The 27,965-nt window shown below is 38.2% G+C and overlaps 2 protein-coding genes across 21 annotated transcripts in view; one reads left to right on the top strand and one right to left on the bottom strand.

Annotated features, from left to right (window-relative positions):
* Positions 1-27,965, top strand: part of LOC110970886 (uncharacterized) — a 38,523-nt gene that overhangs the window by 5,511 nt on the left and 5,047 nt on the right. For 3 of the 20 annotated variants that reach the window (XR_007946610.1, XM_051958944.1, XM_051958949.1), the window contains exons 1-5: positions 20,327-20,495; positions 20,792-20,849; positions 21,047-21,141; positions 24,985-25,144; positions 26,313-27,819. The exons of 1 other annotated variant lie outside the window; for it this stretch is intronic. Coding sequence is in view for 14 of the 19 variants with exons in the window: in XM_051958944.1 (XP_051814904.1) it covers positions 27,641-27,819 (179 nt within the window). In the remaining 5 variants the exon portion in view is untranslated. Of the gene's footprint in view, positions 1-15,025; positions 15,244-20,323; positions 20,496-20,791; positions 20,850-21,046; positions 21,142-24,984; positions 25,145-26,312; positions 27,820-27,965 lie in introns of those variants that run through there. 16 more of the 20 variants (XM_051958945.1, XR_007946611.1, XR_007946613.1 and 13 more) reach the window with 16 other exon arrangements.
* dbi (diazepam binding inhibitor (GABA receptor modulator, acyl-CoA binding protein)) lies at positions 1,877-16,315 on the bottom strand. The gene is made up of 4 exons (XM_022222603.2): positions 16,167-16,315; positions 8,951-9,068; positions 4,931-4,993; positions 1,877-2,247 (listed from the first exon to the last, which is right to left on the bottom strand). The coding sequence occupies exons 1-4, from the start codon at positions 16,179-16,181 to the stop codon at positions 2,174-2,176; spliced, it is 270 nt and encodes an 89-aa protein (XP_022078295.1). The 5' UTR covers positions 16,182-16,315; the 3' UTR covers positions 1,877-2,173.

Raw genomic sequence — 27,965 nt, 5'->3', positions numbered from 1 at the left:
AAAAAACACAGAAATAGGCTTCCTACAAATGTAGCCTGCAATTTTAGTTATCTTATTTAGGTCCAGAGGCCAGGGAATCTTTTCAGTTCAGCCATTACATATATAAATGTAAATACTTAGATATGTAGAAAATGTTTTGAGATCAAAAGATTTTATTGCAAAAATAATGTTATCTCTTATTAATATTATTATATACACCAACTACTGCTGCTGATACTGTCACAGCTACTACAACTTGTAATACTAGTACAAATGCTGATACTACTTCTACTACTGTAACGGCTCTTTATACTACTACTGCTGCTTGAACTTTTGGTATTACTGCTGCGTGTACTTTTAGTATTACTACTACTGCTTGTACAACTATACTACAGCTACTAATAATCGTCTGGTGTTTGGCTGTCCAGCTGTTAGCCCATGTTAGTGTTTTGCTAGCAGCTAACTAGTTAGCTCTCATAGACTCTCAACAAGATTTAACAATGAAAAAAGAGCCAAAAACTATTCTTACCAATGGAAAGTTATTCCAACTTTCCTTGCCTCCATCGTTCGACGTAGTGTGCAATTAAATGCAGCGCAATGAGTTGGCATTGTTCTCTTTCAGTTTTCGCCCCGTACACACCAATGGAAAATACTGAAATTTTGCCCCCACTAGCTTAGCGTCTCCGTAGGCACGCCCATAGTTATGGGCATGCCGCTCTGAGGGGTGTGTCGTATCTACTCTTCATATCTATGGCTACAGCGCGCTGGCGTATCTACTCTTCATATCTATGATGCTTCCAATCAGCAGCATGAGCAGCAGGTGACCTCTTCATGTTTTTAAGGAGCAGCAGACAGCACATAGACTGTATAAAACTATACATTGATTTTAGACTATTAGGACACGGCCAGCAGTGTCCCGGCCATGGGACACCACTCACAGTTGTCTGGGCACATCTGCGACCACGCCACTGGTGGGACACAATTGTACTGGATTTCAGCTGAAGGGTGCTGTTCTGTTCAAACTGTGATGAGACATTGACATTTTTATGGTAAAATACCCACCACTGTTGTTAGCTTTTGTTTCAATAAATTGTTTGAGATGACAAAATCACTATTACATGCTTCTACTTAAATTCCCTACTTTCATGATATATCATAAACTTGAATAAATCAAAGTCCATCTGAGTATTATCAGCATTTTAAGGCTGTAATTAATTTTGTACAGTTAGGTAGCTCTGTCCACAGTCTAATGGTCAAACCACAAAATACAAGATAAATATGGCCACGATCATTATTTGATTAATGGAGGGTCATATTGCCTCAATTCCCCAAGGCGTGGAGCCTGACAATCCTCGGTTTGTCAGATTTATTTTTTTTATATTGGTCAATATTGATTGCATTTATAGTTTGCATGTGTGGCTTTTCTCCAGGTTCTACAGCTTCCTCCCACAGTCCACAGATTAATTGGTAACTCTGAATTATCCATAGGTGTGAATGTGAGAGTGATTGTCTCTGTATGGAGCTCTGTGATAGACTGGCAACCTGTCCAGGGTGTCCCCTGCCTCCACGACTCTAATGAGGATTAAGCAGTGTAGATAATGGAATGATGAATGCATTGACCATGTGTTAAATCTGGGGACATAGGCAACATCAGTTTTTTCTGTTAAAACTTCTTGAAGAGGAGTGGGGTCTTGTTGGGTTCTTGATTTTTGTGTCAATCTGTTTTAACTACCATAACTTGAGAAAAATGAAGCTGAAGCCCTGAAATTTTGCATAACAGGTCATAAGTGGTGAAGGTGGATTTATTTTGAGATTAATGTAGTGGAATCCTTTCAGAGTTTGGATCTTGGAATGTTCTGTGAATATTGCCTCCAAAAACAAGTAGACCAAACAACACTTGAAGAAGACGGATTTTATATTGAAACTGCATTCTTTCAAATACATGACAATGTCATAAACATTAAAACGTGGTGGTATACTGGCAGAGGAAAGCTTCTGAATGTGTATCAGTCGTTGCTCAGGCCACCTTAAGTTCACTAGAACCACTAGTAGTCCACCAGGCACTCATGTGGGGTGCATAAGAATACACTGTTGGCATTGTAAGGTGTTTCACTATGTCACGATCAAGGATGACTGCTGATGGTTTCAGTCCATTCAACAGCTGTGCCAGCAACTTGGTTTATGTCATGTGACTTTAGATTCCATACTTGTTCTTGAGCTCTTCCACCAAGTTGATGTACTCGTTCATGGCATCCTCTTTACTCTTGCCTGATTAAAAAAAGAAGTCAGAAATGTGTTTAGGCAATCAAAGACAAATTAATAAATAAATCGCTGCTGCTTTCTATTCAGTAGTCTTCGTCCTTGTTGCATGCAGTGTCTAATCTCGAGTCTCAAGTAGTATAGTGTATAACAAATATGGTGGTCAACAAATACATTACGCCAAAGTTTGTGCTGACAAAATCAATACTGTATACCAGTGTTTAGCCGCAAGGGCACCTTGTTTGGAAGGACTATCATCTTTTGCCTGGATATGTTAAGCAATGCTCACACTTATCAAACTTGTTTTTTTAAATAATTATGTTAATCAACAATTCAAAAGTAATGGCTGTTTTTGATTATTTAATTTTCAATAAATTTTTATTTATTGTTACTTTTGTGAGTTTCAAGTGATTTCAGTGAGAATTGAGGGTTTTTCCTTCTTTAACTGAGGGGTACCAACAATTTTGTCCACGTGTGTATATCATATTGGGATATAAAATAAGCTATATGGGGATATAAAATTTTGGTCATATCGCCCAGCCCTAATTAGCAATTAGACTATATAATTCTTAAGTAAACAGATGATTGAATTTCCCTTCGGGGATTAATAGTTATTGTATTGTATTGCAGCTAGACTGCTGTTCGAAAAAGCTTTTGTTTTTCAACATGTCTGTGCAAATATTTTTTCCTTACCAATAAATTAATGTCATTGATTGTAGGATAGCTAATTTTTAACAATAACAAATATGTAGGCTAACTAACTATAGATAATTTGCATAGCACAGCTTGTGAACTGCTGATAACTGCTGGGAACTTGATAGATTTTCAGCCATCCACAGGGCTGATAATCTGGGTTTTCATGTAGTGGGAGTGGAGCAGAGATATTTTTTTAAAAATATTATTTTTATGGCCTTTTCTAGGCTTTATTGGATTGACGAAGTGCAAGAGAGACAGGAAATGGGGGAAAGACATGCAGCAAAGGGCCACGAGCAGGAATCGAATCCGGGCCGCTGCGTTGGAGACCAGCCCCTATATGTGGTTCACCTGCTTAGCCCGTTGAGCTATACAGGCACTGGTGGAGCAGAGATTTAATCAGACTCCACACAACATGCTGGCTCTAACACACAGTTTGGCACTTTGCCATCCAAAAGGGAGAAAGAGAATACATGTTTTACTGCTGTTTGGGCATTGCCTCAAGGTTGGAATTTCATACTATAATAACTTAACAGTTTTTTTTTTTACTAATCAGGATTTTATCATTTGTGTCGAGGCATTTTTTACTCTTACTTCTAAATGCTTATATATTTGTGATTTACAAATCTTAAAAATTACTTTTAAAAAAAGACTGTAAAGAGTGTGTTTAGAGTTTACTCTTAGAGCGGCAGTACATCTGGGGATATTTATGTAAACGATTATTACCAAAATTATTATTCACTATTTAAGTTAGTGAATAATAATTTTGTTACATTTGTTACTTCTATAACAAATGTAACAAACTGACCAATTGTTTAAGATATACTTTCCATATGTAGAAAATTATAATGCTATTGTAGACTTACATACTCAATTTCAAATTCAATTTTCATTTGAAATGAAGTCTACTAAAGGCTGGATGATTGTTTATGAGGTAAAAGAAGGATCAGTAAAAATGCCAGTGGACAGAGTCTCCCTCCAGCCTTATGTGTTGCGGATAGCTTAATTTTCATTTCAGAAGTTAAAGTTTCCCATTTAATGTTATTTTTCATATTAACAGTTTATTCTTGCAAAATGTAATCACGTCTACTCAGGACCATCAATATTTGGATTAAATAGTTTATGAAAATACAGGGTCACATAGCCTAGCCATGCTACACCCATGTTTCTGACGGCACAAGGGTCTAGGGAAGCTCGACAGGGAGGGAGGCGGGCTAAAAGGTTGTCTATCAAATCCCTCTGCAGCAATTGGGTAGGTATACAACCAATCAACGCAACGAATAGGCTGACGTAGTTCCGAGAGCACCGGCGGATTGTTGCTAAGTCCCATTAGCTTCCCAACCAGCGGAGCCGCGGAGCCAACTGGTATATTAAGGATTTGCCATATCCCGTCGGCATAAGTCCAAATACGTCTTTCTTCTCAATGAAACACTTAAGTGCCGTCCTTTGTTTATCTTTCAAGTTGAATTTTAGCTTCAAATCTTTAAGGGCTGTGGCCATAGCCGAGTCGAAAGATAACTGTTTATTGTGCACTGGTTGTTTCTGTCAGAATCGTCACGCCTCTGTCGTCACTTTGTTACGCCCGCCTTCTGACTCTACACTTCATGGTGATTGGTCCGGCCAGTTTTAGGAGAATCCAGCCTCGAGCCTTATGGAGGGTAACTAGACCCACCCTGGCAGAGAATTAAATTTGTTGCCGTGGGTTGTCTAGCGCGGCTAGGCTAAGGGCCACATGCAGAAGGCTAAAGTTGTTTGGATGTGTCAGGTACTTGAATTGACTTAGATCAGGATATGGGACATTCCTACCATTAAACAAAACTCTCCAATGAGAAGAAAAAGATAACTGGTATGTTACATTTTAAACTGATGCGACAAAATGCAAAACAGAGGTCTAACCTTGAAATCTTTCCCCATCCCATACACAAAAGTGCTGGACACTGCTTCAAAAGATGTTTACCTGGCATGTGTCATCATGTAGAGCACAAACATTTTTACTAACCTTTTTGCTTCTCCCAGGCATCCCATTTAGCTTTCCCAGTGAAATCCAACATCCCTGGGCGAGCTTCAGAGAGAAGAAACAAAGACAGATGTAGGTGGAGTGGTTTAAAGAAGCAAAGCAATTTAGCAGAAATTATATGTACTGCAGGTACGTTGCATCTGAGGCAACAACACCTCTTGTCAATGTGACAGGTTAGCCGCTCACATTTAGATTTAAAGTCCATGTACTAAGGATTGTTAGAGAACAAGGTGGATAACTAAACCAGTGGTTCTCAAAGTGGTTGCATTAAATACAGCTCAATGATACTGCAAGATCATTTTAATATTTTATGGCACATTGATAAAATGTTTCACCTCAAAATAATTATGTAACACTTATATTTTGATTTCACAACAGAAGAAATAAGTACAACTTCAGAATCACAATATTTAAAATGGCATTAAATATCCATTGATGCTTTTACAGTGCTGCCATAGCAGCAATGGAAGATTTGTTATTGTAGACAAGAAACTAGAGACTGAAAGATATGTTTTTTTGTTGTTTATTAGGGCTGATGTTGACATTGATCATTCGTAACTGAGAAAGCTGTGTAGGTGCCATATGCTGAGATGTTGGTTATGTTTATATTGGCATCAGCTGTTAGCTTGACACCTTTCACTTATGTCACAGGGGGTGTGGTCAAGAAGCAGTGGTATGAGTGATTGAATGAATGGCATTATATTCACTTGTTCACTGAGGCAGCTGCATGGAGAGGGAGAGCATATTTTTTTGTTGACCGCTAATGGTTGAGGTCTTACCTGTCAGAGAGATCTCACAGTGTTTTCTTTAACAACATGCTCTCTGAGTCCTGTGCTGTTAGGCATGGAGTACCGCAGGGGTCTGTACGAGGACCCCTGTTTTCTCTTTATCTGACACCTTTGGGTCAAATTTTGCGCTCCTTTGGGATTTATTTTCATTGCTATGCAGATGACCTACAACTATACATGCCCTTGGTCCCTCAAAGTGTTTTTGACACTGATAAACTCCAAGCCTGTCTCTCAGCTGTTAGGAGCTGGCTATCAACAAATTTCCTGCTCCTGAATTCTGCCAAGACTGAAATGATGGTGATTGGACCTGAAAGTGTTAATCCTCTGCTTGATGACTTTACTCTGTCTTTGGATGACTGTGCTATTCATTGTAAAGACAGAGTTGAGAATCTTGGTGTACTCTTTGATAAAACCCTCTCATTTAAATTCCATATTAAAGAGGTGACCAGATTGGCCTTTTTCCACCTCAGAAATATCTCTAAAATCAGACCAAGTCTGTCATTTCAGGATGCTGAGGTCCTAATTCATGCTTTTGTTTGCTCATGGTTGGACTATTGCAATGTCCTTTTATCAGATCTGCCAAAGAAGAGCCTTCATGGTCTGCAGATGGTCCAGAATGCAGCAGCTCACGTTCGGACCAGAACGAGTAAATACGAGCATATTACTCCAGTGCTGTTCATGTTAGAGCAGACTTTAAGTTGCTGCTACTAACCTATAAAACTGTTAATGGAATTGCCCCGTCTTATTTATCCAGCCTGCTGAATCTGTATGTCCCCGCTTGGGCTTTCCGTTCCCAGGGGACTGGACTTCTGAATATCCCGAAGGTCTGTAAAAAGACAGTGAGGGAACGGACTTCTTCTTTCTGGGCACCTACATTGTGGAACAGTCTACCTGCTGAAATCAGGCAGGCATCGTCCATTAATGTATTTAAAACTAAGCTGAAGATCCACCTCTTTTCTTTTATATACGAATCTGAAATTGTTTGTTTTACTGATGTCTTTTTTTTATTGTTCTGTTTTTATTGTTTTTATCTGTTTATATTGTTTTTTTTAATTGTTTTTATCTCTGTGTACAGCACTTTGATGGAAAGCGCTTTATAAATAAAGTTATTATTATCATTATTATCCCCCGCCTCCACGAAGTGGAAAAGGGGATATAGGTTTGGCCTCCGTCCGTCCGTCCGAGATGAAGGGGACAGCTTTTCTCGGAAACTATTACAGCTAGGATTACGAAATTTAGTGTGTAGATTCACACCATGGACACTTTGATCAAGTTAGAAAATGAGACCTGTGCGATAATATTTAACAGAGTTATGGCCCTTGATCACTATTTTGGATATAGAGTCATAGACATCACATGTGGCGGGGATATTGATGACCATGTCGTCTTGTTATTATTATTATTATTATTGCATACTGAGCATTTTGAACATCTTGCAAGTCTCTCTTTAGTTCCAACAAGCCTTGCCTTGTTCATTTGTTTGGTGTTGGAAATAAATACGGACAGTCGGAAACACGGAAATGGCTTTGTTGTTTGTGCAGCGAGTAAACAATGCAATGCTCCCTCACTTAGCCTCTCACTGACTTTGTTTTTTAGTTTGGAGTCACTACAAGCTGATAAATATCCAGAACCAATAAACATTAGAAGTAATTTATTAACATCATGTAATAGCAGTGAACCTGTCTTAAGAGTAGGTTGGTTCATTAAAGAGGATTAATTTTACTGAATTCATACATACATACAATAAATATTACACCGATCAAGCATAACATTATGACCACCTGCCTAATATTGTGTCGGTCCTCCTTATGCTGCTAAAAATCCTCTGATGGACACAGCACCTCTGGGGATGTCCTGTGGCACCGGGATGGTGGCAGGGAATTCTGTGGGTCCTGTGGTTTGTAGGGTGGGGCCTACTTAGATCAGGCTTATCCTGGCACGTCTCCCAGATGCTCAATAAGATTTGGATCTAGGGAGTGATGAAGCTGAGTGAACACCTCAGCTCTGTCGTGTTCCCCGGCCTACTCCTGAGCAGTTTTCATGGTGTGTCGGTGTGTGTTGTCCTGCTAAGGATGGCTACTGGCATCAAGGACTGCTGTTGCCATGGGAGGATGGGGGATGAGGGGATGCTTGACCTGCAATCCTTAGGTGGGTGGTACATGTCAACACATGTGAACGTCAGGACAGAAGATTGCAGGACAACAAGATGATCAATGTTATTCACTTCATCAGTGATCATATTGTTGTAGCTGATGGGTGTACATATTATAGCATGTTTGAGAACAGTTAATTAAGATCAACAGTTTGTCTTTGGGCTTAACAGTGTGTCTCCCATAGTTCTGTCAGTTATTCTTCTGTTTTCTTGATCTTTTTCAATTCTATTACTTTCATTTGCCACTAAGACCCATATCTGAAAACATTACGGATTATTGTTTTCCAGACACCATTTTGTCCATCTGTGGCTGCCTCCTAACAAAGCCTCTGGTGTAGCCTTAGCCTCTGTGAAAACAATTAATGACCTGCTTCTTGGCCAGTTTTTGCAGGTTGTGTCGAGAGACACAGTTAATCTGACTTTAGAAAGGTGTTATAGAATGCATTAGCCACAGGCTAAGTGCTACAACAAACCTCTTAGCAATAGCCACAGCCTAGCCCCATCAGCTAAATAAGTTTCAGCTGTACTACTTGCTAACACCTTCAATTGAATTACTGAGGTCTTTTTCTGTAACATTAGGAATGCCTGTTGAAGACTGAGGTGCTTATTAAACCTTAAGCAGTGTTAGCTACCTCACCTTCCAAACACAGTTCCGCTAATTCACTAGAGCTTCTCCATTCTGCAAAATGCGTTCAGCGTCTCTCTGTGTAAATAATAGTTGTGATTGGCTGTTACTCATGATATGTGAAAGTCATTTACATAGAGCTGTGAGCGGGACATTGTTTGAAGCCAAGAAGTAACTGCAGAAAGCCAGCCAGATGCAAACCAGTAATCAAAAAAAGCCATATATCGGCGTCACCAATCAGTTAGGCTGGCAATCACTGAGTCCCTAAAAGACAAGCTTTTTCTTTAAGTCGCCTCAAAAGGAATTACTACTCTGATGGAGAGCAGTAAATCAAAATAGTCTGATAACTGCCTAAATCCACTGCCAAAAGCAACAACAGCCCAGTGCAGAAAGTGCTGCAGGGTGCTTGTGGCAGGAAGTAGTGATAGGTGTCTCACCTGTGTTAACATCACCCACAGAGGCTTGCTTGAACAGGGAGTAGACCTGCAGCATCTCGTCATCTGTCGGCTTCGCTTTCAGCTGCTTCACCTCATTTGCTGCTGCATCAAATTTGGCCTACAGAGAAAAGGACACCAGCCTCATTACAATACTGATACTGTGGACCACAGTGTAAAGAAGCTCTGGATCGCCCACACTGCAGCACCACAGGCTTCAGAATAACATGGACATCATCCACATGACATTTTGAAATCTAAAATAAAATAATATGGAAATATGAAATGTGTTTGGTTGCCTTAATTTGAATTTCATCGCTTTAGCATGTTTCTCAAGGTAATATTTTTAATGTTACCATAAAAAAATAAAAACACACATTACATACACAAACAATACATAAAGAGATGACAATTGCAACTTGTTAAAATTAAAAAGACAGCAGGTAATATTTGATGGTGCATAACAGGCAAAGCCAGTGCAATGAGGCTAAAGCTCAGAGTGGTTGGCCTAGACCCGCTTTAGATTGTTTATTGTTTATTTATTAGGATCCCCATTAGCTATACCTTTCGGTTAGCTATTCTTCCTGGGGTCCTTAAAAATTCTTGTATTTACAGAGGATCGTTACAATTAACATTTATAAACATCTTGACAGTTTAAAATTACATCAATATCATACAATCATGCAGTTAAAATTGTACAATAATACATTAACAATATATTAATCAAGTTCCCATATACTTCCTCAGATTGACTTTAAATGCACAGTGATTTTTAATTTTTCTCATATAAGGAGGCAAAGTATTCCATTTTGAAACTGTTCTATACATAAAGGGTTTTTTCAGTACATCTTTTTTTGGCCGAGGTAACGAAAATGAAGCATTTGCAGCTTGTCTTGTATTAAACTCGTGTCTATCACAGGTAGGTTGAAGTTTAGATAACAGGATAAACGGTTTGTGTGAGGTCCAGATTTTATGAAGGGATAACAGAACTAAATTCCTGTCGGTCTTTGACTCTCATCCATGATAGTTGTAGATGCATTTTTTCAACATTGGTTCGACAGGGACAGCTAAGAGCTACTCTGGCAGCCCTATTCTGAGCTATCTGTAATCTATCAAGATATTTTTTATCTGAACATGACCATACAGAAGAACAATAGTCTAAATGACATAAGACCAAAGACTGCAGTACCAGTTTTCTTGTTTCTATGGACATAAAATTGGCATTACATTTTATAAGAGATATGTTTCTGCCCATTTTAGATACAATATTATTGTGTGTTTCCCATGACATGGTCTGGTCTAAAGTGACTCCCAGCAGTTTAATCTCCGTTACTTGTTCTAATAATTGGTTATTCAGAAGAATTTGTAATCTTGGAGCCTCTTTCACTGTTCGTTTAGTGCCCAATGTCATGCATTTTGTTTTTAATATATTCAATTTTAGCCTGTTTTCCACAACCCATTCATGAATGTCAGTTAGCTCTTTTTGTAGTAAGCTACTGACCTAATCCAGGTTTGGGCCAGAAACATGTATAGTTGTATCCTCAGCATACACTGTCATATTGGCTTTATGCAAAACCCTGGGCATGTCATTTACAAAAATGCTGTATAGTAAAGGGCCAAGGCAGCTGCCCTGTGGAATACCACACAATTGGATTATCAGGTCTGAGAGACTGCCATTGAAAGCAACACATTGTGTTCTATTGGTCAAATAACTACTTAGATAACTCACTGCTGAGCTTTTAAACCCATATGCTGCGAGTTTTCTAAGCAGTAGATGATGATCAACTAGATCAAAGGCTGCGCTAAAATCAAGAAACACAGCTCCAATCAAGTGCTGACTATCAATCTGCTTCCACCAATCATCAGTAAGAGCTGTGAGGGCTGTGCTTGTTGAATAGCCTTCCCTGTAAGCGTGTTGGACATCCGTATAGAGATGGTTTGCTCAAAGCAGGTAAAATGCTTATGGGTCTGCTATTTTGCCCTGACAATGGTTCTTTTGAATTTTTTACAACAGGAATTACTTTAGATTTTTTTTTCCATAAATCGGGAAAAATGCCTTCTTCAAAACATAAATTGAAAATATGACATAAGAGCTGGACAACTAATTCAGCTGCAATCTTTAGCAGTCTCCCATCCATATTATCAACTCCACAGGGTTTATCGCTGTTAATATTTGTTAGTAGTTTTAGAATTTCCTTAGTTTGAAAATGAAAGAACAGTTTTTCTCAGACATAATTTGTTTTGTGATAATTATTTCTGACCTATTACTACTAGCTCCATGCATCTCATTTCCTATTAATTCCACTTTTCTTTGATAGTAATTGCTGAAATAGTTTGCAATTTCGAAAGGTTTGGTAATAAAAACTCTGCTCTGCTCAATAAATGTTGACTTTTTTCTCATTTTGCTTCGACATAGTAGTTCACTGATGATTTTCCACAAATGTTTAGTGTTATTTCCACATTCCCTAAATTTTGTATGATAGTATTCAGGGTTTCCTCTACATGTAATTGATTGTGGCGCACCGCCACAGCAAAATAAAAGCTGCCACACCTTCAGAATAACGTTTTTTTTTTTAATCCTTGTTTTTATGTTGTTTTATGTTTATATTAATGACGATTATTGTATTAAACATGCATGGCAATTTTCCGCGGATCCGCGAGTTTCTGCCGATTTAATTTCAAATTTGAACATTTCTGTGACTTGTCTAAATCCGTTGAGAATAGTTGTGAAATATGCAAAAATATGCGCGATTCATCTGCCGTCTGGCCGCTGAGGGATGTGTCCTCTAATCAGACACTGGGACTGCTGCGGGGTTACTGGACTGACAGCCTGTGCTCTGGGAGGGGGAGAAGCTCACAGCAGCACCTGCTACTTGTTGAGGACAGTGACAGTAACTGCAGAATGATCCGAGTTTTCCTGTCAGTCTCCAAAACGGCAGAAAAGTCGCTAGATTTGTGGCTAGTCGCTTTTGACAAAAAAAAAGTCGCTAGGACGCTTTGGAAAGTCGCTAGATTTAGCGAGAAAGTTGCTAAGTTGGCAACACTGGCGCCGCGCTCCGCATCAGCTCATGCTTCTAGTGTGTGTGTGTGAATGCGCGAACTGATTACATCAGGCCGGGCGTCACATTAAAAACTCACAACTCCATTTATATTGGTTCTAGTTCTCTCATTTTATGCGGAAATTGTGAAATCAAGCGGGACCCGCATATTTCTCTTTTTATCGTGGAAATGTGAAATTCTTGCGGGAATTATGTGCTGTTTTGCAGGGATTATGCGGCCTTATGGGAAATAATTGACCCCCGCATAATCAGCAGCATTTTGGTGATTAATGCGGGAATTCGTGCGCGATTCGTCATCGTCACACCCCCCCTTCCACTCAGGAAGACCTCCACCACAGTTTAAAAAAATCCTGGAGGAAACCCTGGTATTCTTTTTTCTTTTGCCTATTTATTTTTGTTACTTTGTTTCTTAGTTGTCCGTGTTCCCTGAAATTACAGATGATCTCTTCATTTGATCTCTTTCTTTCATTAACTGTTTCAAATCTGCATCTAACCAAGAAGACTTGAAAGTTCGTACAGAGAGTTTTCTTATCGGAGCATGTCTGTCACACACATCTGAAAATAGTTTACAAAAATTATTCAATGCAGACTCCGCATGTGTATTCTCTAGTACTGAATCCCATTTTACATTTTCCACATCCATGATAAAAATCACAATTTGAAAAAGATTTATACATTCTTCTAAAAATTACTTTAGGTCCTGTCCGAGGAATTTTTGTTTTAAAAACCACACCAATTCCATTGTGATCACTAAAACCAACAGGTACTGAAATTATATTAGAACATTTCTCAACGCAATTTGTATATATACACACGTGGACAAAATTGTTGGTACCCCTCAGTTAAAGAAGGAAAAACCCACAATTCTCACTGAAATCACTTGAAACTCACAAAAGTGACAATAAATAAAAATTTATTGAAAATTAAATAATCAAAATCAGCCATCACTTTTGAATTGTTGATTAACATAATTATTTAAAAAAACAAACTAATGAAATAGGGCTGGACAAAAATGATGGTACCCGTAACTTAATATTTTGTTGCACAACCTTTTGAGGCAATCACTGCAATTAAACCATTTCTGTATTTGTCAATGAGCGTTCTGCAGCTGTCAACAGGTATTTTGGCCCACTCCTCATGAGCAAACAGCTCCAGTTGTCTCAGGTTTGATGGGTGTCTTCTCCAAATGGCATGTTTCAGCTCCTTCCACATATGTTCAATGGGATTCAGATCTGGGCTCATAGAAGGTCACTTTAGAATAGTCCAACGCTTTTCTCTCAGCCATTCTTGGGTGTTTTTGGCTGTGTGTTTTGGATCGTTGTCCTGTTGGAAGACCCATGACCTGCGACTGAGACCAAGCTTTCTGACACTAGGCAGCACATTTCTCTCCAGAATGCCTTGATAGTCTTCAGATTTCATCGTACCTTGCACACTTTCAAGACACCCTGTGCCAGATGCAGCAAAGCAGCCCCAAAACATTACTGAGCCTCCTCCATGTTTCACCGTAGGGACAGTGTTCTTTTCTTCGTATGCTTGGTTTTTGAGTCTACGAACATAGAGTTGATGTGCCTTACCAAAAAGCTCCAGTTTGGTCTCATCTGTCCAAAGGACATTCTCCCAGAAGCTTTGTGGCTTGTCAACATGCATTTTTGCAAATTCCAGTCTGGCTTTTTTATGAGTTTTTTTCAGCAGTGGTGTCCTCCTTGGTCGTCTCCCATGAAGTCCACTTTGGCTCAAACAACGACGAATGGTGCGATCTGACACTGATGTACCTTGGCCTTGGAGTTCACCTTTAATTTCTTTGGAGGTTGCTCTGGGCTCTTTGGATACAATTCCAACGATCCGTCTCTTCAATTTGTCATCAATTTTCCTCTTGCGGCCACGTCCAGGGAGGTTGGCTACTGTCCCGTGGGTCTTGAACTTCTGAATAATATGAGCCACTGTTGTCACAGGAACTTCAAGCTGTTTAGAGATGGTCTTATAGCCTTTACCTTTAAGATGTTTGTCTATAATTTTTTTTCAGATGTCCTGGGACAATTCTCTCCTTCGCTTTCTGTTGTCCATGTTCAGTGTGGTACACACCTTTTCACCAAACAGCAGGGTGACTACTTGTCTCCCTTTAAATAGGCAGACTGACTGATTATGAGTTTGGAAACACCTGTGAAGTCAATTAAATGACACACCTGAGTTAATCATGTCACTCTGGTCAAATAGTTTTCAATCTTTTATAGAGGTACCATCATTTTTGTCCAGGCCTGTTTCATTAGTTTGTTTTTTAAATAATTATGTTAATCAACAATTCAAAAGTAATGGCTGTTTTTGATTATTTAATTTTCAATAAATTTTTATTTATTGTTACTTTTGTGAGTTTCAAGTGATTTCAGTGAGAATTGTGGGTTTTTCCTTCTTTAACTGAGGGGTACCAACAATTTTGTCCACGTGTGTATATGATCAACACATGTAGATGTAGTATGTCCATCTTTATTTGTGTTGATTCTTGTTGGTGAATTCACTAACTGCTCCAGATTACATATGGTAATTGTATTAATCAGAGTTTTTTCATTGAGTCATTTGAAAACCAATCAATGTTCATATCTCCAAGAATAAACATTTCATGGTTTGTATCACTTGCATTTTGGATCATTGTACATATTTTATGCAGATTTTCAGTATTCTCACATGCTGGTCTGTAGCAGCAGCAAATCAAAATGGGTTTACAATGTGGAAAATGCACTTGAAGCCAAAGCGCTTCAATATCAGATTGGCTTAGATCGGCTCTTATTTTAGCTGGAATATGATTTTGTACATAAAATGCAGCTCCTCCACCGTTCTTGTTTCTGTCAAGCCTGAAAATGTTGTATCCTTCTATTGCCAAAGTGGTATCATCTACTGTGTCATCTAAATGTGTCTGTAACAGCCATTATATGAATTTTTGACTCTTGGACAGAAGACAGTTCATACATTTTGTTTTTTAAACTGCAAATGTTTAAATGAGCAATTTGTATTCCCTTTTTGATAGTGAAAACACCATGGGTAACCAACATATGACGTCCCCATCCACCTCGGAGCTCCATGTGCTCCGCAGAGGGTGTATCCTTTAGGATGTGGTGGGGAATAGGATCAGGAGGAGTACGTTGAGACCGCAAAACCCATTGCAAGGCAAACCACTTGTCCCACGGGAGGAGCATCTGATGACATTGGGCCTAGTTAGACTGCATTTGCAGCTTTTACAGAAAAGTAAGCAGGGTCTTTACTCAGACATGAAGCTAACATGTACAGATAAAATTAAATTAACAAAAAGGATGGCAGGTCTAAAAAAAAAAAAAAAAAGGTATTAGTCACTCTTTGACCCTTGATGTGCTGCTTTAATTTCGTGTGTGTGGCAAACATGGCACACACACTTTGTTTCTCTCTGTCAGCATGGTGGGTTTGTCTGATTGAAGCCATGATGAACATTCATGTAAAAGTGGTCTATATTTGAATGACAGAATGCCGTCACTTTAACGGACTGATGAAGCAGCAATGTTACAAATCACATGTCTGAAAAGGTTGCATGAGTTTTTCCACACCCTAAGATCTAATGCAGGACAAAGGTCAGCCCGTCTGCTCCGTGATAACCCTTCAAACCTTTGTACTGCTCAGCTGACAGCACAGCTTCTAAACTTTTCTCTGCACTCTATAGAAATGAGTAGTGAGAGCGTCCATACAAAGCTTTATGTCAGCAGTCATGTCCACTTCTTCTGCAGCTCTCCAATCTCATTAATAACATAAATAACTAAATGAACTTCCTCCACAGTCCACCTGCCAGCACTGAGAGGAGGCGGACATTTTACGTTGTTGACAGATATTCCAGAATAAACGCCATTGCACTGAGCACATAGAACCTGGCAGAGAGGATAACCACTATCACGTTGTTTATTAACGCTAGCTAACAGACAAAGAAAATTAAAACAATAACGCATAATACATCAGAGTATTAGCTAAAGTCGGTGCTCTTGTGTTTCACGTGCTCATTTGCAGAAACAGGACCCGAGGCTCTCTTTCACATTGGTTAGCTAAAATCTAGTTCACCAACTAACGGCTTACCCTACGGTTCATTTAACGGAACGCAGCGTAATATAAACTAGCTGTGGAATTGCTACTAACTATTTTATACACACCTGGAGATCAGCCATGTTTAGTTTTGGGCCAGATAAAGTAAGCTGCTGGATACGCAGAAGGACGACTGGATGGAGAGTCGGTTGTGGAGGGGCGAAGTCCGCCGCAGCGTCTTTCCTTCATCACGCTTCTTCTTCTCTCAGCATCGATAACAACTAACATTCAGAGAGTCGCGTTACTGCCATCTACTGGATGTTATATTATCCCACAATTGACTCCGTGCACCATAGATTTTTTTCATCATGTAAACATTTTTAATGCTAATACTATTGTTAGCATGTTCTATTAGCCTGTTAGAGCAGTATGCCTACATAATCAAGCTAACAATACTACCAGTATGTTACATTAGCCTGTTAGAGTATTAAGCTAACATTTATCATGCTAATAATGCTACTAGCAAGTTATATTAGACTGTCAGACTAGTATGCCAACATTTCTCTTCAAATGCTTTGACAAAAAGCAAACAAGTATGGCAACATTAATTCAATAAACATCAGAATATTATAAAAAATATTGCCAAGGGAATAACATCCTAGCAACAAAAGAACATGAAAAAAAACAACTTACACATCAAATTTCAAATCAATGTAATCAGATTGGATTGAAGTAGAACATAAGAAAACCAAAACACAACCATTGAAATCACAAGGGCAAGGGAAGAATATATATTAAAGTTCAACTATCCAATTCCATAGGGAAGTTTTTTAAGATGTTATATAGTTTCTGTGCTTTTGTACCTTTTAGAAGTTTTAGCTACACACGTGGACAAAATTGTTGGTACCCCTCAGTTAAAGAAGGAAAACCCACAATTCTCACTGAAATCACTTGAAACTCACAAAAGTAACAATAAATAAAAATTTATTGAAAATTAAATAATCAAAATCAGCCATCACTTTTGAATTGTTGATTAACATAATTATTTAAAAAAAAAAAAAAACTAATGAAATACGGCTGGACAAAAATGATGGTACCCATAACTTAATATTTTGTTGCACAACCTTTTGAGGCAATCACTGCAATTAAACGATTTCTGTATTTGTCAATGAGCGTTCTGCAGCTGTCAACAGGTATTTTGGCCCACTCCTCATGAGCAAACAGCTCCAGTTGTCTCAGGTTTGATGGGTGTCTTCTCCAAATGGCATGTTTCAGCTCCTTCCACATATGTTCAATGGGATTCAGATCTGGGCTCATAGAAGGCCACTTTAGAATAGTCCAACGCTTTTCTCTCAGCCATTCTTGGGTGTTTTTGGCTGTGTGTTTTGGATCGTTGTCCTGTTGGAAGACCCATGACCTGCGACTGAGACCAAGCTTTCTGACACTAGGCAGCACATTTCTCTCCAGAATGCCTTGATAGTCTTCAGATTTCATCGTACCTTGCACACTTTCAAGACACCCTGTGCCAGATGCAACAAAGCAGCCCCAAAACATTACTGAGCCTCCTCCATGTTTCACCGTAGGGACAGTGTTCTTTTCTTCGTATGCTTGGTTTTTGAGTCTACGAACATAGAGTTGATGTGCCTTACCAAAAAGCTCCAGTTTGGTCTCATCTGTCCAAAGGACATTCTCCCAGAAGCTTTGTGGCTTGTCAACATGCATTTTTGCAAATTCCAGTCTGGCTTTTTTATGAGTTTTTTCAGCAGTGGTGTCCTCCTTGGTCGTCTCCCATGAAGTCCACTTTGGCTCAAACAACGACGAATGGTGCGATCTGACACTGATGTACCTTGGCCTTGGAGTTCACCTTTAATTTCTTTGGAGGTTGCTCTGGGCTCTTTGGATACAATTCCAACGATCCGTCTCTTCAATTTGTCATCAATTTTCCTCTTGCGGCCACGTCCAGGGAGGTTGGCTACTGTCCCGTGGGTCTTGAACTTCTGAATAATATGAGCCACTGTTGTCACAGGAACTTCAAGCTGTTTAGAGATGGTCTTATAGCCTTTACCTTTAAGATGTTTGTCTATAATTTTTTTTCAGATGTCCTGGGACAATTCTCTCCTTCGCTTTCTGTTGTCCATGTTCAGTGTGGTACACACCTTTTCACCAAACAGCAGGGTGACTACTTGTCTCCCTTTAAATAGGCAGACTGACTGATTATGAGTTTGGAAACACCTGTGAAGTCAATTAAATGACACACCTGAGTTAATCATGTCACTCTGGTCAAATAGTTTTCAATCTTTTATAGAGGTACCATCATTTTTGTCCAGGCCTGTTTCATTAGTTTGTTTTTTAAATAATTATGTTAATCAACAATTCAAAAGTAATGGCTGTTTTTGATTATTTAATTTTCAATAAATTTTTATTTATTGTTACTTTTGTGAGTTTCAAGTGATTTCAGTGAGAATTGTGGGTTTTTCCTTCTTTAACTGAGGGGTACCAACAATTTTGTCCACGTGTGTAATTCATGTATAATTTAAATTCATTCAGGAAAACTATAAATTTGGGGGATGATTTCAATATCCTGTTCTTATGGATAAAGAATTTTGCTAGACAAAGAATCACATTACAACAGAGTTCATCGATTTTGTTTGTCAAAATTATGCCAAAGGTTATATCATCTCTGGAAATAGAACCTAGAAGAAGTGGGAGTTTCGGTTCGATCCAGTCGTGAATTTTAAGCCAGAATGTTTGAACAATACCACATGAGAAAAAAGCATGGTCTGTAGTTTCAATGTCATTTTCACAAAACGTGCATTTATTATCATCAATGTTGAAACGCAGTTTGAGTAATTCTGTAGAGGGATAAATATTGTTCAGAATTTTAAAATGTATTTCCTTTACTTTGGGGGGTATAGGAAATGTTAGATACGTTGTCCTTAGTTTATCAATTGAGTGTTTATCAAATTTGTATAGAATGTCATTTTTGTTTTGTCTACCAGGGAATAATTTGTTAGTAAGGCAGTTTCTTAAAAAGTTAATGTTACAGTTTTTGTCCAGGATTGAAATCCCTTGTATTGATAGGGAGGCAAGTTGTGGTGTCATAGGATAGTGTGTCTGTATGTTTTTGTCAAAAATATAAATTCTTGAGGGAGTGCTTTTTGTAAATTAATAAAATCCGATTTAGAGGGGTTGAATTTAAATTTAGCACAAAATTGTTGATAATCCAATAAATTACCACTGGCATCCATTAAATCAAGTATGGACCATATATTTTCCTTATACCAATCTGGATAAAATAAGGACTTATTTTGGTACAGTATATATCTATTATTCCAGAGCATAGCAGAGTGGGGTGAAAAAACATATATCATTTTCCAATATAACAGAATTTGCCTATGGAACTCTAATAAAGATAGTTTATCGATGTCGTAGTCGGCTAGGAGAAGACATTTCAATCCTCCAATCTTATCAAATAGGGAATTTGGAATACAGTACCAAAATGAGTTGCTATGTTTGAACCAAGATTTCATCCAATTGATTTTCAAAGTTCCATTAAGGCATTCAAAGTCAATAACTTTCAGGCCACCATCCTTAATATCTTTAACCATAATGCTTCTCTTCATATAGTGCGGTTTATTTCCCCAAATAAAGTTTAGGTTGATTTGGTTGATAGCTTTTATCAGTTTATTTGGAATGGCATTAGAGTAGGCTGGATAAATACACCTTGATAAACATTCCATCTTGGTTAAGTAAATCCAGCCAAGAATGGAGAGGTCTCTTTGGAGCCATGAATTTAATTTGGCTTTACACTCCTTTAATTTGTTTTCTACATTTAAGAATTGACTCTGTTGTTGGCTTTTGGTAAGGTGAAAACCCAAGTATTTGAGTTCTGATTTTATAGGGATATTACAAATGTCTGTTAAAGGTGTATCATGAATCGCAAGTAATTCACATTTGTTTAGGTTCAGGGTTAAACCTGAAGCTCGGGAGAATTTTTTAATTCTGTCGATAGCTATTGGAACTTGATGTTTGTCATGTAGAAAAATTGTCGTGTCATCTGCCAATTGGCTAATGACAATATCAGTGCCCAATACATTTAATTGCTTGATGTCCTTACAATTTTTTAATGTAGATTGCATAGGCGTTTCTAGCCCATTTTTGGGGGTGCTTCAGCACCCCCAAATTGAATCCCAGCACCCCTAAAATTTAAAAGATTTTTATTTTTATTTTTTGTATCGCATGTCCTTTTTTTTTAACAAACCAGAAAAGTGTAAAAAAACCATACAGTACTTGGTTGATACGTAATGTTTTAACAACAAAAATACAGCACCCCCTCCCCCCATCTTGCCTCAAAATGGTTTGATCCTGCTCAACTTTCCCAACTCGGGCTCTATGGCTCTGAGCCGCTACTTGCAGAGCTAAGCGCTGCCCCACAGAAAGTAATGTGCCGTAGTGGTGTGAGTACCTGGTTTGAACTTCTACCACTCAATACCAACACATTATTATCATTACCAGTCCTCATTTTTGCTGCATTTAATCAAAGGTTACTGTTGTGTTATGTTGTTAGGTAGGAGTTAGCTTACGTTTTTTCTAGCTAGCAAACGTTACAGGTGGTCACTGTCTGTTTGAATTGGACTGAGAGAAGCTAGCTGTTGTGTCAGTGCATGAATTAATATTAAAGCCAAGGTGCTACTGACCAGCTAACTGCCCGGATGCCCATTAACATTATAACTCCTATTGTGTGTGTGTGCAGACAGACAGCCTCATCATGGACATAAGATTGTTTTTTCGAAGAAAAGAGCCAGGTTCAGGTAAGAGTGTAAGATCAAATGGTCTATCTATCAAGAGTAATGTTGTAAGTTGGATCAATGTATCAGTGTTTATATCTGTTATCAGATATAAAACACATTGTCTGGTTATTTGCCTAGATTGACATTACAAAGAGAGAGGACGTTATTTATTTGTATTCTTACTGGTATTTTTCATATTTATATAATTTTTCCTCTAGCTGAATACAATCTATTTGTGTATGATTGTCAGTCCAAAGAGGAAGAGATGAAAAAGGGGAAGGAGAGGAGAGAGTGCAAAGTCAGGAAGAACCAGGTAAGAAAACAAACAGAGAATAGTGGCTCGCAAAACAGTAACTGTTAAGATGACAAAGAAAAACATCCTTTCACAATATAATTTTACATATATGTCATGGAGGTTATGTGTTCTCCCCACATTAAATGCTTTCCAGAAGCACACTTAACAGATATCAGTGGACTTCATTCTAAACAGAACATCATTACATTTTCCTAATTATCTATTTGTTTTTCTATTTTTTAATTTCACTATAAAAGGAAGAGAACAAGGAGAGACTCTGGGAGATGAGAGAGTGCAGACCAGGGAAAGAAATGCTGTGCATCACATTTCAAATAAAGTCAAAAAATAAGTCCTAGGTCCATTTTTGTTTTTGTTTTTTTGGTGCTTGGTATAGGGGGCTGGTTTACTCCAGAAACATACATGCTGTTTATGTGTATGTTGAGGAGCTGCGTATCTAAATGAGTCGTCTTTTCCCAGAAATTAAGACTACGATATGTTCTTTTAAGATTCCAGTGCATTCCTCCTTTGCGGTGATTCAGCATTTAAATAAACTTTATCAGATTGGATGGTTAAGTCACAGACCTTTTCAAAAAGTGTTATGCTTTTCTTTCACAAATGTGGGAGTGAAACTACATTAAAACATACAAAACAATGAAGAAATTATCTTGCCTGGCTGGGCACCTCTGGGTGCTCAGCACCCCTAAACCTCTGATCCTAGAATCGCCCCTGGTAGATTGCCAACATTTCTGTGACTAGAATAAATAAGTATGGTGAAATTGGACAATCCCTACATTAACATTGAAACTGGGGGTGGATCCATGAGATAGAATGACACAGCTGCTGATATTCTGATACAATCCCCCCACTAAATTCCTAAATTTGACTCCAAAACCTAATTGTTGGAGAACTTGAAAAATAAACGAGTGTTCTACAGAGTCAAAGGCTTTGTAGAAATCTAAAAATAAAACCATCATCTATAATTTGATCTCTATATTTCAATGATGTCCATTACCAGCCTGATGCTATTGTGAATTGATCTCCTTTTAAAAAACCAGACTGTGTTTCTGCAATAAGATTAGAAATCCCTGTTTGGAAATGAATGGTAAAAATGTAGGTAAGTAGTTTATAATCAGAATTTCTGAGAGTAATCGGCCTTCTGTTTTCAAGAAGTCCAGAGTCTTTGCCAGATTTAGGAATTAAAATGATAAGCCCCTGTCTCATTGTGGGTGGAAGCATACAATTTTCAAATATTTTCAAAAAAACTTGATGTAGCAATACTTTTATATCATCCCAAAAGTGTCTGTAAAAATCTCCTGTGAGGCCATCTGAACCAGGAGTCTTGTTCAGAGAGAGGCGGCTGATTGCATTGTCCATTTCAGCCATTGTTATTTCTTTGTCACATGTGTGTTTGAAACCTTCTTCAACTTTGAGAATATATTTGTCTATGTCTTGTAGAAACGCAAGGCAGTCTTCATTAGAAATTTAGAACTGTAAAGTCGTTTATAGAATTTAAGGATTTCTAATGAAATCACCTTTGGATCTGTAATTTCTGTATTATCAACCATTAAGGAACTGATGCTATTTCTCCCTTGTCTTCTTTTCTCAAGACCACAAAAGTATGCTGAGTTTTTTTTCCCCCCTCCTCTATCCATTTAGCCCTTCATCTAACAAAGGCCCCTTGTGCTCACTGAATATATATTTTGTCCAATTCTGATTGAATATTCAAAATTTTCTGTTTATCAATTTCAGTAGGGTTAAGTTTATTGCAGTAACATTTAATTGGTTGATAATGTCTAGCTCCTTCTTCTCAAAACCGTTTTTAACTTTTTACTGAATGAGATAGTAAAACTGGCGTAGTTTGTACTTTAGAAATTCCCATTTTTTAATGGGTGTTGATAGTTCTTCTAAGTCTGTAATATCTGAAATGAGTAATTTGAGCTTTTTACAATAATTATCATTCTTAAGTAGACTTGCATTAAACTTACAAAATTTGAATGAGTAAGTTCTCCTGTTGTTAGGTTTCATGTGCAGAGAAACAACACTGTGATCAGTCAGTGGAGCAGCAGAGATATCAGAGCTGAGGTTATAGCAAAGCAGGTGGTTTGCAATTAACCAGTAGTCAATCCTAGACTTTTTATTGGAGTTGAACCATGAGAACTGAAATGTACCTGGATTTAAATGTCTCCAAACATCAGTTAAGCTTTGAGTATAGCAAAAGTTGGTAAAAGTGTCGCTCGGATGACTTGCAGGGAATCTAGAGGGAAATTTGTCATAGAAGTCATCATGGACTAAATTAAGGTCACCCCCAATTGTAACATTATCAGTTGAGTGTAATGACTTAAGATTATAAGTGTATACCAATCTGTTCAAGCAGGTTTTTAATTTTCATTGTTTACGTTGTAACCATATATGTTGACCAATATGAATTTGATATCATCCAAGGTTATGACAAGTATCAACCAGTGACCATTATCATCTGCCAAATGAGAAATGACCCGACCCTTGAGATTGTTTAGGAGGATGGCGACCCCTGCTGACCTTGAAGAGCCATGGCTTAAAAAAATGTCATCTCCCCATTGTGTGGACCAAAATGTGACATCTTCAGCTTTGGAATGAGTTTCTTGTAGAAAGACTATATTAAGCATTCTTCCCTTTACAGAACAAAAAGAAGCTTTTCCTCTTGGTTATATCTCTGAGACCCCTTGCATTAATAGATATGAAAGAAATGTCATCTTTTAGATGAAACATACAGCACAAAAACTGAATGGAGTTATCATAACTGTTTTAGAACAAAATTCGGTGTTACGTGTTACGAAGAATACTTATCATTTGCAGTAGCAGAACCTTGAGAACATCAATTGTTCATCAAAAACTCACTTGCTTGCAGGCTTAGATGTCCTGCATTGATGTGACTATGGTATGACTCTCTGTCCATTAATGAAAGCATGGGGGCCTCGGAACATAGTCTTATGTCCTGCCTTCCTCGCTCGTTCAACTTTTGGCCAAACAGCCCGTCGTGCCTCTCTGTCAGTTTTGGTGAGATCTTCTGCAAAACAAATGTTGAGCTCTCTGCAGACGGGGTGTTGTTTGGTGGTTCGCCAGAGTTCATCTCTGAAGTGCCTTCCAGTGAAGTGCATGATGATCTGATGGGGACGGTCGGTGACGTTTGGTCCAAGACGATGCACAGAGTCAAGGATGAAGTTCATGTTCTCCTTCCAGTGTGGGACAATCTTTCCGAGGACGTCCTTGATGATCTGACGAATGTTTTCTTCCTTTTCTTCCTTCAGGCCATTTAGTCTTAGGTTCCATCTCCTTTGGTATTGCTCCATTTCTGCAGTTCTCTCTCCCAACTCTGTGTTTTTCTCTCTGAGTTTTTTCACTTCTATTTTCATTCTTTGTTTTTTTCTTTGCATTCTTTAATTTCGGCTGAATTAAATTCAACTGCATTTGCGATGTTGCCCATGGTGATTGTGTTCTGTTTCAATTCTAATTTGAATTCCTCCATCATATTTTTAAGTGACCCAATCGCTGCCAGAATTGCAACAGTTGAGGCATTTCCATTCTCCTCTTCTACAGTAATGTTCTCCTCTCCTCTTTGTTTTTCAGTGGAGCTGATGGTTTGGATGGAGATGCTAGAGAGTTCTTTACGCCTTTGGCGTTTGTTTCCATGTTCTCTGGTCCCGGGCCACAGTAATCGTGTTGTAGGAGAGCTTTAGCTTTACCGCTACTTTTAGCCATATTGTACGTCGTGTTCGGAGATACTTACAGAATACTGAACAGTTCTGACTTGACTTCATTAGGTTTTACAGCCTTCATAGAGACATTACGTGAGTTTTGAGTCCGTATTATCCAATTTTCAAGGTTTGCTACTCGGAGCTGGTTACAGGGTGGCTGGTCCCTCCGCCATCTTGCCCCAATCCTCCGTGCACCATAGATATCTCAAGACGGAGTCGGCAGCGTCGTCACTTGGCGGCCATCTTAGGACAGGGGACTGCTCTGGCGCGCTGTACTGTAGTCAATGGTAAGGTGGATGATTTCCTCACTTAACACTCATAACTCGCTCAATTCTTGATTGATGTACAAACGGTTTAGTTTATTACAAACCTTATTAACGTGGCTATGATCCAGGCTAAATTTCGAAATCGCAGCTTTTCGTTTTGAAAAATATGTCTTTTCTGCCTGGCTACTCAAGGCTGAGAACACAATCTGATTTTCAATTATTAGGTTTTCCTGAGACCAATGTTTTTTGAGAACCTAATCTTGAGGCGAAATTACATTCTTTGTGGGTGTGGTTGTATTTATTTGCTTGTTAAGATACTTTGATTGAGACCTTAGACCTATTGTTTGTATACATCTATGCCTGGATCAGTTAGCCTGCAGCCAGTTCAAACTTTTGAATGAAATCTACCCTACAAATGAGTTTCTAAGACTAAGATTTAATTTTGATGTAAATTACTGTGTGTTCTGTGATGTGGATGTTGAAAACCTGAACCATGTTTTTTTTCACTGCAATGTGGTACATCCCTTTTGGTGTGACTTAAGGAGCTGGTTACTTTCAAAAAACATTGTTTTCCCCCTGACAGAAGATTCTGTTATGTTTGGTGTGTTTAAGGATGACAAGAATCTAGAATTTGTACTGAATGTATTATGCTCTCGGGGAAATTCGTCATTCACAAGTGCAGGTATTTTAAATCTAGACCTTGGTTTCCTACTTTTTTGTAAATCTTTAAAATTGGTTGATAATAGGAAAGCCCTTCAATTGTTCTCTTTGTTAGAAAAATTTTGATTTAATCTAAAATCCCCAGACAAAATTATTATTTTTTATTTATTTCCTTTTCTCTCCTTCTTTTCTTTGTTTATTTGGATCTATTCTGATTGCTCGGTCTACAGCAGTGGTTTGGGTGGTGATGATGATATCTATGTGCCTTGTTTGTGTATACTTGTTCTGAATATAATATAATAAAAGTTAGCCTGCAGCCGGAATGCATTGTGGGTAATGTAGGCACCAGGTTCATGAAAAGAAAACATCTCTGTTTGTTGTGCATTGATTTTGGTTGAGCTTTGCTTTTATCTGTGCATTAGAAAGCTGATAGTAATAAAGAAGTGCAATGCTAAATATTAAAATTACATTTACATCCATTTATGCTGAAAAAAGATGATATCTGTGTTCATTTTTTATTTTTTGGCAGTGGCAGCCTGAAGTTTAGAGAAGTGGAAGGTCCTTGCTGCAATCCTCAAACCAGCAGGATAAAATTCTGAAGATTACAATATAAGTATAAACCATAAATTAAGAATAGTAAGACACTAAATAACCTTCGACTAAAAAGACAGCTAGCAGACAATTTTCATGCCTGAGATTTAGAAATAAATAAATTCAAAAGCTTAACATGATACTGTGCAGCTTGTTAGAGATATTGGTCATCAACCTTTAATCTTGTTTTTTTGAGAAGGCGAGATTAACTTAAAAATTGCCCACTCCATTGTTGTAACTTCAGTTGGTTATGGGACATTGCAAAAATTCTGGAAAATGATTTATTGAAAAGAGTGGGAACCCTGTTATTATTTTTTCTTCATTCATTATTTATTTTTTGTTCAAATGTCATTATTTTTTTCATTTTAGCATTACTTTTTGTTATTTATTCATCATCATTTATTTATTTTGTCAGTTTGAATATTGTCAATATTAAAGATTGACAGTATAATATCTGTGTGTGTATAGCTATTTCTTTATTACCTATCTACTTAATATAATTTGTATATGAATTCAGTGGTTTTAATTATTCTTAAGTAAGCAGTAAAAGAAGTACATCTCTGACATTTATAACAAACCAAGCTGTTGTAAAATCGGTTGAAAATTGAGCAATCTACAGTGATTTTAAAATCCATGCTCCATTGACTTTAATGTTAGGAGTGATCGAGCAGCCCTGTCCCAAGATGGCCGCCATGTGGCGACGTTGCTCCCCATAGGCTGTCAGCGCTCATGAGCCATCTCGTGTTTGCCGTGCACAAGTCTCGTGACGTACTTCCGTTTGCGCCAGAGACTGGCAGATTTGTTTCCGGTTTACTTCCTACTCAAGCCATTGGGTGCGAGAATGAAACCGCAACCGACAAAAAGAAAGAAATACAACCTACGGGATGTGTTTAAACTCTAGCAAACACAAAGTGGCTCCAGTGAACATTGCTGTGTACCACTATGCAGCGCATCCAGTCGCTATAACAGCGAAATAAGCTTCCACCACTTCCCAAAACACACCGGACTTTGTGTGCAGTGGCTGCAAGGGATTCGAAGAACGGGATTTACAATAACCAAACATACAAAAGTATGTAGCCGACACTTCGAACCCTAAAAAATTAATATAACTTCCAAGGGGAGACGAGTTTGACTGCCAGCGCCGTACCATCTCTGTTTGAATGGAATGATTTTAAACAAAAGACACGGGCCAGTGTTTGGGAGCGCTGGCCTCAACCAGCGCAAACTCAGCCGTATCCAGCTCCGTTGGAAGAAGAGACTGAGCCTATGGTCCCAATACTTTTGGAGCATGATTATGGAGCCAGTAGCACTGTGTGTGTGGAGCGGGAACATTATGATAAGATGCGTGAGGAAATTGAGATGCTCAGACAACAACTCCAAACACTCCACTCATTTGGACTCCAGCAGTTTGCGTCATGTCCAGAGGACATCCGATTTTACACCAGGTGAGTTATCTAAAACATAATAATTTGATATACGTAAGATCAACATTTGACTCTAGGCCTATGTGATTGCATCTATTGTCTGTTATATGTATAAGCTGAACTTGATTTTGGCTTTTCATTTGTAATGTTTTAGAACTCTTTTTGTC

This window comes from Acanthochromis polyacanthus, chromosome 14 (assembly GCF_021347895.1).
Source record: "Acanthochromis polyacanthus isolate Apoly-LR-REF ecotype Palm Island chromosome 14, KAUST_Apoly_ChrSc, whole genome shotgun sequence".
Classification (NCBI taxonomy): Eukaryota; Metazoa; Chordata; class Actinopteri; family Pomacentridae; genus Acanthochromis; species Acanthochromis polyacanthus.
This window is presented reverse-complemented; position numbering and strand designations above follow the sequence as displayed.

Bases quoted from the DNA above. Each gene is read 5' to 3' on its own strand.
- dbi (XM_022222603.2), bottom strand. The intron at 4,994-8,950 runs GTGAGACACCTA...TTCTCTCTGAAG, and splicing joins TGTGGGTGATGTTAACACAG to CTCGCCCAGGGATGTTGGAT. The intron at 2,248-4,930 runs GTTAGTAAAAAT...TTTTTTAATCAG, and splicing joins TGCCTGGGAGAAGCAAAAAG to GCAAGAGTAAAGAGGATGCC.